The sequence below is a fragment of the Lytechinus variegatus genome, chromosome 5, assembly GCF_018143015.1.
Source record: "Lytechinus variegatus isolate NC3 chromosome 5, Lvar_3.0, whole genome shotgun sequence".
Lineage (NCBI taxonomy): Eukaryota > Metazoa > Echinodermata > Echinoidea > Temnopleuroida > Toxopneustidae > Lytechinus > Lytechinus variegatus.
In genome coordinates, this window is record NC_054744.1 from 44,553,182 (window position 1) to 44,566,394 (window position 13,213).

Sequence of the window (13,213 nt, forward strand, 5' to 3'; positions counted from 1 at the left end):
GCAATGAGTAAACTATGTATTTCATTGTTGTATAGAATATATTATATTTCATTCGTCCGATGCGGTATATACAAATTCAATACACAAACATTAGTCAATTGATAAATATAGATAAATGCTGCTCATACAATTTACTCTATTGAAATTGCAAAAAGTAGATAAGAACAACTATTAGGTCATGGTTGCATTGCTATTGTGTATCATGAGAAGAGACCAGAGGCTCTCTGGAATCAGACACTTCCTCTACTTCATTCATTGTAGATGAGAATGAAAAAAATAATTATACTCTAGTTAACTTCAATCTTAAACAAAGATTCATTGAACAGAAGTAGCAGTAGTAGACTTGTAGTTAAGAATGTTATGGCATGCACAGTTAAATACACATATTCATATTGTTAAAAATTATTAATTTGTAATATATGAAATAGATAGTTTAGGGATCTGAATTCAAATTAGCATTGACTTTGTTAAGTGATCTACGAGCTTCCTCTTCCTTGTATTGTGCAGTTCGTATTTCTAGCTGAAGGATTTCAACTCTTAATTCATGCTCACGTTTGAGCCATGCATGCTCTTCTCTTGCCAATTCAATCATTACTTCTTGTGCTGGACTGAGACTTTTTTTCTTTGTGTTTGGTTCCAGCTGTTCTAGATAGTGCAAGCTTCTCTTGGCAGATGGTTTGGTTTCTGTATTCCTATAATTTAATTAGAATAAAAACATTTAATGTGTTTTTCCTTCAAGGTTTTGGGCTTTCAAGTTCTCATCCCAATATATCCTGGACTATTTAAACAATATGTAACCCAAGATCTCTGTCCTTTGTGCTATGGAGCATGTATTTCAATCACAACCCAATTTAAAAAAAAAATAGTTTCCCTATACTATTTCATTGTTGAATAAAGAAGATGCTAGCATTTGAAGTACAGTGGTGCATCGGTCAATTATTAGTTACAGTTATGTTTCATTTTGTTAAGTATTTAATTATTTTTTTTTTAAATATATTTCATATTGTTTATTTTATTCATGTGTAATTCATTGTATGTATCACATTTTTTTCTTAGAATTGGGCTAATGATGAATTTCTTTATGTGTTTATGAATGTACATGTATTTTCCACTATCTAAATTGTCACAAGAATTTTGTCATAAATTTGCAAGAAGGCAAATTCACATGAAAAAGTTTTCAAAATAAATGAATTTATATGATGGAATTTAAATTATTTGAATAAAATAATTACAATACCTTGAGGGGTTTGTTGGTTGCAGAGTAGATCCAGGTCCAGTAGGCTTGGAAATTTTTCTTGGAAGAATAGGTGGAATTGAAGTCTCCCTTTTTGAATGAAGAGTCCAATATAAGTTGTTTAAAGAGTAAATAGGGTAAATTCAGGAATAGAATTCCTGCAATTTATTTTTATTTTGATGGAGATGAATTCAAGATAAATTGAAATAACATTAAATTATATTTTGTTTATGCATATGTTATAATATATATTATCTACAACCATGGAACTGTTGAATGGTAACTACCATGGTAAAAACCTACAGCCAATCAAATTAAGGGATTCCAAGATCGGATAATGATTTTATTTACATACCAACTATTTGAATTCTGGTTTGTAAATGTTGAATTCATATTAAAATTTCTGAATATTACAAGCTTTGTAGCAATTGTTTTTTTTAATAAATGTGATGACCTGAGTTTCATTCAAAATTAAATTAAAATGTTTGCCATTACTCTGGTAAACTATTGTTTGATCAACTTGGATTGGTTATGAACATTGTAAGAGGATGTAATATTCATTAACTATCCTTTATTCATATTTGCTTCAGGTAGTTTTTAGCAGATGAAAAAGGTGACAGTTGATGAACGGTGCATGAGTCAGGCTTAGGAATCTCCATCCCTCCCCATTTACTTTGTTTTGCCTAGCCATTGAAATAACTTGAAACTGTTTAAGTGATTAATTTGAACATTTTCAATTAACATTTTAATTCTAACTTTAGTTTATCTGATTGTTTGATTTTTCTGCTTTCAGACAAGGTTAGATTTTCCTTTAATTGCCATCACAGCTCACTTAATATATTGAATAAAATGTATGAAACAAATTTGAAATGAATAAATACCTTGTTCCAGAGGTTGACGGTGTTAAGTCGGTTAGGGAAGATGGGACATTCTGTTGCTGTTTGCTGAGTAAGGAATAGTAGTGTATGGCTGATGGTTAGAAATTGAGCATTTATTAACATGTTATTTCTACATGCATTCCTATATCATTATGGAAAGAAAAAAAAAATAGATTCATCTGATTAATTCTAATGTTTTCATGCATAAAAAGTGTTCCATAGTTTGGACATTGGTTCACATACCCCCCCCCCCCATCAAGATAGAAAGAAGGAATGAGTAAATCAAATATTGAAATAAAATGAACAAATTTCAAGTAAGTGATACAAAAAGTTAATTTTCATCTCTGCTTATTGAATATATTTGATAGATCAGAATAGGAATCCTTAATCCTTTTAGATAAATACCTTGTTCCGGAGGTTGATGGTTGATGGTGGACGGTTAAGTCATGGGAAGCCAAATTCGTAGGTTGGACGGTCTGTTGGTGGTAGCTGAGTAAGGAATAGTAATGTATGGTTGATGGTTAGAAATTGAGCATTTATTAACATGTTATTTCTACATGCATTCCTATATCATTATGGAAAGAAAAAAAAATATATTCATCTGGTTAATTCTAATGTTTTCATGCATAAAAAGTGTTCCATAGTTTGGACATTGGTTCACATCCCCCCCATCAAGATAGAAAGAAGGAATGAGTAAATCAAATATTGAAATAAAATGAACAAATTTCAAGTAAGTGATACAAAAAGTTAATTTTCATCTCTGCTTATTGAATATATATTTGATAGATCAGAATAGGAATCCTTAATCCTTTTAGATAAATACCTTGTTCCGGAGGTTGATGGTTGATGGTTGGCGGTTGAGTCATGGGAAGCCAAATTCGTAGGTTGGACGGTCTGTTGGTGGTAGCTGAGTAAGGAATAGTAATGTATGGTTGATGGTTAGAAATTGAGCATTTATTAACATGTTATTTCTACATGCATTCCTATATCATTATGGAAAGAAAAATGTTTTCATGCATAAAAAGTGTTGAAACTGATTCACATACACCCCCCCCCCCCACACACACAAAACTAAATCAAGAAACAAAGAATGAGTAAATCAGATATTGAACTAAAATTGACAAGTTTCAAGTAAGTGATATAAAAAGTTAATTTTCATCTCTGCTTAGTGAATATATATTTAATAGATCAGAATAGGAATCCTTAATCCTTTTAGATAAATACCTTGTTCCGGAGGTTGATGGTTGATGGTTGGCGGTTAAGTCATGGGAAGCCAAATTCGTAGATTGGACGGTCTGTTGGTGGTAGCTGAGTAAGGAATAGTCATGAATGGTTGATGGTTAGAAATTGAGCATTTATTATTCTACATCCATTCCTGTATCATTATGGAAAGAAAAAATATAGATTCATCAGATTAATTCTAATGTTTTCATGAATAAAAAGTGTGCCATAGTACCCCCCTCCCCCATCAAGAAAAAAAGAAGGAATGAGTAAATCAAATATTGAAATAAAATGAACAAATTTTAAGTAAGTGATATAAAAAGTTAATTTTCATCTCTCAATTAATTGAACATATATGTAATGAATAGGAGTTCGTATTCCTTTTAAAAATACCTTGCTCCAGAGGTTGATGGTTGATGGTTGACGGTTGAGTCTAGGAATGCAAAATTTGCAGATTGGACATTCTTTTGCTGGTAGCTGAGTAGAGTAAAGAATAGTAATGTATATTGGCTGGTAATTAGAAATGCAACATGCATATGTCATAATGGAAAAATGTAATTAATTGAAATCCTAACAAATATTTCCTCATAACTTGTCATGTTTATTAATGCCAGTCCATTTTTAATAATAAATAAGTACCAAGGACTCTCTTTTGGAAACATTCTAAAACAAGTTCCATGGACAAGTACTTTCCTGACGAGCTGCTCTGCGGTCCGACCCCCTATTTTTTAATTGCCAGTGGTACATACCTACCACGTACTTTTCTGGTCAATTTTGGGTCACTGTGTGTTCCGACTAAATCATGCTTAAGCCCTGATTATATGTACACATTCTGTATCCAATCGCATAAATTTCAGGATGGTATTGGAATAGGAAAATACTTTTAATTCGGAATACAAGTAGTGCATTCGAAACATTCAGTTTTCATGTTTTCCATGAAAAGAGGATAGACATAGTTATCAATAAATTCACTGAGATTCTTGATAATACATTTTTTAAGTTACCTCAATTCACCATCCTCTAGATCTGTGGAGCAATCGACTTCCAGGGGCATGACGGGAGTACATGATCGTTGTGGGGGTGTGCAGGACCTTGATTTGAATCGAAAAAGAATTCAAAATAGTTAAAATTTTAAATGCAATGATGAATTTTAATTAGAAAATGAAATGAAATTGAAAGCACTGCCGTACAATTGCGACCGTGGACCAACCCAAAATTTCCAAGACCATGAAAAATAAATTAAGACTGAAAATATGATAACACTATCAGAAAAATTGTTTGTTTTTATGTAAAAATAACGGACAACATTTTGACTTGTTCGCCTTGCTTGTTTGCAACTTTTTAGATTTTTTTAAAAAACCAATCCTCAAAATTTTGTATTTTGAAACAACGCTTCTGATGAAAAGCCCATGTTTCAGTCATGAATCTGGAAGTGGAGGCCTTCAACCATTATTTTTACTTTTTGCCAGTTTCGACGAATGAGCCCCCTTTTCAACAGATGATCCTCTAATTTCTGACAGATCTTAATAGGAAATCCAACAGGAAAATGCAGAGAAGCAAGTGGTTTGTATGTTTTCTTCATAATTTTGTTTTCATTGTTATTTTTTAATTCTTTTTATTTATTTTTTCATGGGGGGGGGGTTCAGATCAAAGGAGCAAAAAATCTCCCCATATGTACGAAACTGTCCATGTAGGCCTACCTGAGGGGATGATTGTGCTATATTTTACTGACATATAGATCACGGGGGGTGGGGGCAAAAAAAGGTTGTAAGGGAAAAAGGAAAAGGAGGAAACAGAAAATTGGGTTGCCATAATTTTTTTACGCTTCCCCCACCCACGGCTTTTATTCCGTGGCGGCGCCAAGGGCAGCATTTGCCTCCCCATTCAAGAATGTAGCCCCCCTACCCCCCCCCCCCCCCGAATAAAATATTTTTATAAACTGTAAAAAAAATGGTAAAAACAAGCAAAAATAAATGTATTCAAGGGGGTGGGGGTAACGTTAACCAAAGATTACCAAAGATAACCAAAGACAACTTCCCGTTTTTACTGAAAATTTTCAAAAATTCACGATGTGCACGATCGGATCCTTCGAACAGTTTTTCAAATGCAAAAATGCCCCATGATGGACTATAGCTTGGTTGCTTTGTTCCCTCGCTTTCGAGATTAACCCCGAACCCAGAAAAAATGCTTGCGGTGCTTAATTCTGCCCCCCCCCCAAAAAAAAAAAAAAATCTTTCGCACACCCCCCCCCATTCAAAAAATCTTGGTGCTGCCACTGATTTTAAGACATTTTCTTATTATGCCTCGCGGCCTGCTATGCTACTTTTAATCAAAATTAAAATCCACATCTATATTTTTTTCAGTTTCAGGAAGGGTATGAGACGGAGTACCTATTGAGGAGGGATGTAGATCTATGTTTAATCGAGTCAACCGAGTATACAGCTATATGCCTCCCCTTCATCCAGTTGGTTATACTTATTTTATACGCCGATAAAATTAATTGCTACAATTTATCATGAACAAACATTAAAAAAATTAAACAGTCATACCGGAAAAATTAAGCATTTCATATCTAACGTAGATGTGGCATTTTCAGATTTTGTTTCCCTCTCACAATCCAATTTAATAAGGTAGAAGACCAAATAAATGGGAAATTCTTTGTGAAAGAATATAAAGGAAGTCTTGAATTTTGTGCGCGGAGTAAGACAGTCAGTCTGATTGATGACTCTTGAACTCTCTCAATAAAAAACAAAGCAGTCTGCGCCAGGTCATCGGTCATCCCATATATAGCGCCCATTTTGAACTCGATTATAAACGAAACGAGATTCTACATCACTTGTTATTGACAGAAATTGGGTAGACGAAATCATGACTTCCTACGTGAATTGCTAAGGATCAATGCCACAAATTCGTGGGCTGAAATACGATTGAGTTTGTAACATTAAGGTAATGAAAATTCTTAAACTTTAATGTAGATCTAGATTGCCATTTTTGTCAAGTTCAACTAACTTCAAGTTTTGGCAACCGTCGTCAGGACATAAGTTTGCTTGTACGGGACTATTCACTTCAGCGCTGCGGATCTGTTTGAACTTGGGAAACATGATTTTGGTTAAGACTTCTCATTGCTTCTGTGTTATGTACTGTCTATCCCGTGGTTTTTTTTTAATATTGGGTAGTTTTTTTTATGGGGGGATTATTTTATCACCTTATTATGCTTCATAGATTTAAGGCAGGAAAAGTGACACTTTTCGGTTTCTAAAAGTGAACTTGAGTAAATAAAAAATTAATTAACGATCGTCTGCACAGCGCAGCTGCTCACCCGCGATGACGACCAACGATAAACTCCAACGCCGATATCGCACCATTGTCCTGATCGGCGTCGTCATCGAAGGGATTCGATAATTGTGTGAAGTCATGTGGACAAATGTCCTTTATTAGTTGAGTCATCTGGGAGGGGGTCTTTGGTGGAGGCCCACCTCCAGTTTTCCTGCTTTCTCTAGCGTAAATGCCATATTCCTTTTTTGCAGCGACTCTGCATCTTTTCCATTGGTCTTTCATTTGAGCTAAGCTCCATTTCTCTCCATACTTGGTTACGAATTGTTGATTAATCTCCTTCCATGCACTGATTTTCCTAGAATTTGTTGTGTGATTGGTAGTCTTATTATTGATTATATGGATCCTATCTGCAATTAATTCAATCAAATAATTCTTCTCACAATTCTGCCAATTTGGTTTCCTGTCCCTCTTATTAATTCCCGAATCCTCCATGATTATTAATTAATTAATTAATATGCAACAAAAGTTTGCACTGAGCATGCTCAGAAATCACCCTGTAACTGAGCATGCTCAGTGACCATGGTTTAAATTTTAGTCCATGGACTAAAATTTAAACCATGGTTTAGTTAGACCACCGTTGGTGAATACCACCGAGGTTTAAACCATGGACTAAAATTTAGCCTGGGCTAATTAGTCCATGGTTTAAATTTTAACCCGGGCTAACTAAACCTCCTTTGAGAATACCGGCCTATAAGTTTGGTTTGCCTTCAATTAATTCATTCATTGAAACATTCATTAGAGTCTGCATTTCAAACAATCGCCCAAGTAAAAGCAATTATTCAAACCTTATTATGCAAAGCGCTTTTAGTTGCCTCATCTATCATGAACTTCAAATTTTGCCTATAAATTCAAGCAAATTTGTGTGGTCCCATTTTATCCCAACTCTTGAAGAGTTTCAAGATTGGAAGATTCACCGGTTAGGAACCTGTCTTGACACTTGTTCATTGGGACTGCTTTTTCTGCATCAGAGGATAGTGATAATAGTGGATACTTAAAAAATGCACAGGACCACCTTTGTGTGCTCATGGCATTTGAAGAAGTAGATACGGCATACACATAAACAGTATTTTGAGAATACAAGTTTGAATTCTTCTAAGCATGATTCATTATCATTTATGAAAGAGGACCATTTTACAGTTTTTTTTTTCATTTTCAGGATGAACATTCCTTCACCGAGGATGAAGAAGAGAAATTAGAAGATGCTCTTGGGATGGAAAGGAATGATTTAGAACTTGTTTTAGAAACTACTGCTTTTATTCTTGAACAGGTTAGTTACATTATTCAGCTATTCATGCTATCAGCCATTCACTCAGTATTTTTGAACCAGGTTTGTCCTTGATGAACCGGGGCCCTGTCTTACAAAGAATTACAATTGATCCGATCAACTTCAACTATAAGGAAATCCATCAATGTCATAATTGTTTCCACCTGAAGTTTGCACTTCATCCTTTGTAAACAATGAGAAGCACACTGAATTTTAAAGAAAACAATGGATGTGTGAATATACATCATATCTAGAAAATATTTTGAGCAAACATGCATTTTAGATGTTGGGGTTGCTGGCTTTCCATAGTTGTGATTGACTGGATCAATTGCAACTCTTTGTAAGACAGGGGCCCAGGAGTGATAGGATTTACCTCACACTGAGAGCAATCATCCTTATCTCTCCCTCTTTACACAATTCAGTTTTATCCTCAGCTCAAGCCTCCTGTTTGACTTTAGTTTGATTCCAGGTTAGAAAATCAGCTATTTTCACAACATTTTTCAACCTGCTCTGTGCTGTCCAAACCAAGAAGGAACTTCAATTTGTTTTTATGGATAGAGGTTAAAATGTATGAGAGAGATATTTCGTATGAAAAGCAACATTTTCTAATTCACCCATTGACAACATATTTTTGTTGGTTGTCATTTTTTTCACAAGACTACCCAAAGCAAATTGAATTTTCTCATTTGATTTGACAGCCGTTTGAAAAATGTAGTAGACTGATCGTAACCCAGCCTTTGTCCTCCTTCCTATTATCCATCTACTTCACACCACTCTCAATCTTGCTCTCTTTATCCTCCTCAAAATCCCACATCATTTTCACTATTTTTCTCACTCCCATACATCATCATAGATCTCTTACAACTTTTTTTTTAAGGTTTGTCTTGTTTTTATTTTTAATCTGTCTTTAAATGCATATTCATGTTCTAGCATGGTTAGATTTAATAGATGTATAATGAATAATCATTTTTTTAATCAAGATAAAGCTTATTAGATTTGTATTTTACTTTATTGCATGAGATCATTGATAGTCTATTTATTGTTATTTTTATTCAAAATGGGTGAATCAACTATTTGTCATACACAACAGGCAAAGAATAAGAAACTCAAGAGAGAAAATGAGCTTGGTAAATAACACGTATTAGTGATTGTAGATGAGACACAGATGATTCTAGATGATCTTCATTATGAGTATTATTGTTGTTGCTCTTTTTGTTGTGTGTCTGAATGGGGCAACACATGGAGACGTATTATGCTAATGGTCTTTTGTTCCCTTTCAGGCGGCGTATCATTTGACCAAACCAGCCAATCTTTCTCAACAACTCCAGAGCATACATCTCAATGAAGAAAAGGTGAGTCAGCTTACACTCAAGTCAACAAGAATATTAACTTGTGGTAATTGTTACACGACAGCTTTATATATTACACCTATTCTTTCTCTCTGTCTATGTTACAGGTGTCTTTATTTGCCAAAGCTTGGACATCACTTGGGAAAGATGTTGTAGAGAAACTTAGAAAACGGTCACTTTCTCCTAATCAAGTAAGTATGATCTTAAATACAGCTATTTTTTGATGAGCCAACTGTAAAATTTTTACCCTGGATGTTCATTATAGGGAACAAGAAAATGGTTGCATGAGAAAGTCTTTGAAATCAAGGTTAATTGTCCCCATATTATATATCTAGATCTGGGACATTAATGTAAACTTACATGTATCTTTATGAAATCATGAAATCTTAGCTCAAAACCGATAATTCTGATGAACACTAACATAGAAAAGCATATGTGAGACATTGTATTAAATATTGGGTGGAAAAATATCTGACATTTGATGGAATTCCATGCTTATTTTGCTCATTTCTCAGCAATTACGCCTTTTCTACCAGAGACATTTGGCACATTTTATTTATATATACTAACACTTGGTGGTAAATTTATTTGATTCTGTTCGAACTCGTTTTGAGATTGTTACCACATCGTATTTACCCCTGTATCTTTAATAATGATAATAATAATAATAATTTAGAATATTAAAACGTTGAACGCAATGTAATACTAGAAACTAAAAGAGTACATTTGTATTGAAGCTCTGTTTTATATTAAAACTATGGACCTCTTGTTCTGACCAATTGCTTGTTATACCTGGTAAGTAGACAATTGTTCAGTTTATTTATACACTGTACATAAAGGCATTTTAGGTGATATATCATTTTTTTAATTTAACTTGTATTATTATTGTCCCAATTGCTTTTGAAATTTCTATCCTTTTATTTGCTCCATTCATCTGTTTTTTTTAGTTATGATTGTTGTTTATTATTATTATTCATATCTCAGATGTTCTGTTGCAACTGAACAAGACCAGGATTTCCAAAAAAAAATGGTTCTTGTTATCCGGGTAATGGAAATGAATGAAATGATGAAAATATATTTTCTTCAATGTTACAGCTGACAGATGTGAATTGGAGATTGAATCTTCAGATGTCACAGCAGAACCAAACCAAGCTTAAAATGCCAAACGCTTTGATAGAACTAGGAATAACTACCGATCATGGAGATAAGGATAGGATACGAATGGAGTTTACTCATGAAGAACTATTTTCATTCTATAATCAGGTAGGTAGCGTCCCTAATTGTATGATGCTGATTCTGTTTTAAGGTATTTTGATCATTATCACAAGTGATTTTATATAAACTTTCTGTGGGTACCCACTATGTAATATCATTATTATATTCCATCAATTTATATAGAGTACTGAAGTGTGATTTCATTGAAGTTACAATTTAGCATTTTAGTTTTTTTATACCATATTTTGGGAGAGCGTGATGAAATTCCTCTTCTACCCAAATTTGGTGGGAGTCATCCGGGGGGGGGGGGGGGTGTATGTGACCTCATGAATACACAATTAGCCCATCTGAAATCAGTGTATTATTGTTCTAGTTCATAGGGCATCAAAAATGCTGAATTGCATTTTTGATGCCCTATACTTTTGTCCATCACTTCGTTACTCTGTAACTTAATTTGTTGTTTTCCAAAGTCTTAAATAGTCCTATGTATTGTGAAACACATGGATGCTTGATTATATTAAGGGTTTGTGTGGCCAACCATAATACAATGACAATTTACTTTGAAAATCTAATGAAAACAGTGATTTAAATCAGAATAAAACAATTTTATGTGTGTAAAGAATTTTTCCCATACGATATTAGTGCATGAACGAGATCAGTGCACTTTTTATTATGTTCATCAATCATGTGTAGTTTCAGAGTCAAGAGAAACAATACATTTTGATTAGTAACAGTAGTTTGCCATCGCAGTGAATTGGTTGAAAAGTCTCATTTTACACAGTTCTTGAAACAAATCTAAGTATTAAAAAATAATGTTAATTAATATGATGATGAAAGAAGTAGCATTTGATGACACAATAGCCCCCATTTTGATGGTTTGGTCAAGTATCAACAAGTTTTAATAGACATTTACATGGATATGATCATTTTCCAGACACGTACTCGTAAGGAGGGATATATTTACCTGTATTTGTGTCGATGTCTGTTGTGCTTTTAATACTTTTCAATGTAAGCCATTTCCGATGACAGTGATTTCATTTTTCTGGTTTCTTGCATTTTCTTTTCTTTCAGTTGGAAACCATACAAGGTCAGTTAGATGCTCTGAGCTGATGACAGCGTAGATATTCATCAGAGACGCAATCAAATTATTCCAGTTTAGAGTTATTGGTCTGTATTCCTAATCATGGTTTGATTTAAACCTTGGTCTAAGTCAGTGCTATGAAGCCAAAAATACTAAAACTGTATTAACATTGTACACTTCCTACATGTATTTTATTCCTTTTTGAAAAGTTAAGTGGTGAAGAGGATTATTTTAGTAATCATTCCCAAACAGTTATAATGAATTAGAAATTAATGTGGTGTCAAATTGAATGCCTACTGTTTTTTGACACAATTGGCCATCCATAGTTGAATCATGACTTTAGACCAGGGGTTAAATTAAACTTGAGTTCAGAATACAGGCCAGACTCGTAATGATCGTTTTTGTGTGTGCAATCTTGAGGATATGAGCATAATACTAGTGTTTGCTTCATACACATGAGCAATCATAAGTAAAGCTTGTTCCTTTGCACTTGCATACAAATGTGGGGGGGGGGCTGTGGGGTTCTTGCCCCCTCCCCCAAGTTTCACGTCCAAGAAAACTAAAGAGAAAAGGAAAGAGAGAAGGGTGAAAAATATTATTTTCTGAATATATCAAAATTTATCTCAAAATTTGATTTTTGTAATAAAATATATCAACATTTTTGCTCGCTTGCCCGCAAATTTGTTTGAATTTTATGTGATACACCAGATGTGGCCCCCTCAAAATTTTTGATTCATTATGCCTGTGGTACCTTGCAAATACACGGCACAAAAATGATTTTCATGATCAAGCATTAAATGAAAAAAATTCAAGTTTTTGCTTGCATGCTAGAGCATTTTTCAAGCCAAGTCATACATGTACCAGCCATTTTAGATGGTGCCTAACAAGGAGTTTTGTATTTGTCTTTGCCAAAAAGAAAATTCATTAGTCCATAAGTTAATTTGTACAATAATGGGTATGTGTACCATAAATACAAATGAATCCTTTGTGTGAGATGTTTCTGTAAAGCAATTGTTTATTGTGTATGCATAATGTTACAAGCATAAGGCTAGTATTATTGCTGTTACAACTTATTATGCAGCGTAATGCTGCCAGCTAGAATGGGTATTTCAAAAGAGATATATTTGATAATCAGTCAATTTGAACTATAAAAATGAATTTGAATTCAAAGAAATTCAACTCATGTGTAATAATTGAGACTAGAATACAATGATATATGACCAATGTATTTTAGAAGATTTATAAGACCTTTGACCAAGATGATCAATTAAAATGATGACTATAACTACTCTTGCTATGAGCATCTCTCGTATATTACAAGTGTCAGATGGTGGTATGTATGGTCAATGTCAGCCAATTTAAGTTTTCTGAGTATTATCGTAACACCACTCTTTCACTTTGTGTATGGGGTATATTGCATTTAACCCTGAACCAAATAAGGGATGGTCAGTTTGACCCCCTCCCACATTAAATTCATGTTAGTCACCCAACTTCCCTACACTGCAGTGCTTATGTGTCCTGCCTATACGAAGTTGGGTAATGCCACATGTGTGTTATTGGGGGATGATGGGGTTAAACGTCATCCAGGTGTCAAAAGACCAAGTTTTTCTTCAAATTGTGCTTATTCCTTTAATA

The 13,213-nt window shown here is 33.9% G+C and overlaps 2 protein-coding genes across 3 annotated transcripts in view; one reads left to right on the top strand and one right to left on the bottom strand.

Moving 5' to 3' along the window:
• The window catches only part of LOC121416254 (COMM domain-containing protein 10-like), a 35,955-nt gene extending 23,117 nt beyond the window's left edge, over positions 1-12,838 (top strand). The window contains exons 3-7 of the mRNA XM_041609770.1: positions 7,826-7,936; positions 9,214-9,285; positions 9,390-9,473; positions 10,378-10,545; positions 11,569-12,838. Coding sequence (XP_041465704.1) covers positions 7,826-7,936; positions 9,214-9,285; positions 9,390-9,473; positions 10,378-10,545; positions 11,569-11,607 — 474 coding nt within the window. The 3' untranslated portion in view covers positions 11,608-12,838. The remainder of the gene's footprint in view (positions 1-7,825; positions 7,937-9,213; positions 9,286-9,389; positions 9,474-10,377; positions 10,546-11,568) is intronic.
• On the bottom strand, positions 408-4,424 carry LOC121416253. Of its 2 annotated transcripts, XM_041609768.1 has the most exons (8): positions 4,338-4,424; positions 3,727-3,810; positions 3,337-3,420; positions 2,936-3,019; positions 2,518-2,601; positions 2,116-2,178; positions 1,238-1,324; positions 408-692 (listed from the first exon to the last, which is right to left on the bottom strand). In XM_041609768.1, the coding sequence occupies exons 1-8, from the start codon at positions 4,385-4,387 to the stop codon at positions 434-436; spliced, it is 795 nt and encodes a 264-aa protein (XP_041465702.1). In that variant the 5' UTR covers positions 4,388-4,424; the 3' UTR covers positions 408-433. The 2 variants fall into 2 exon arrangements, with proteins under 2 accessions (XP_041465702.1, XP_041465703.1); XM_041609769.1 differs by lacking the exon at positions 2,936-3,019.
• Positions 12,839-13,213: the final 375 nt, after the last annotated feature.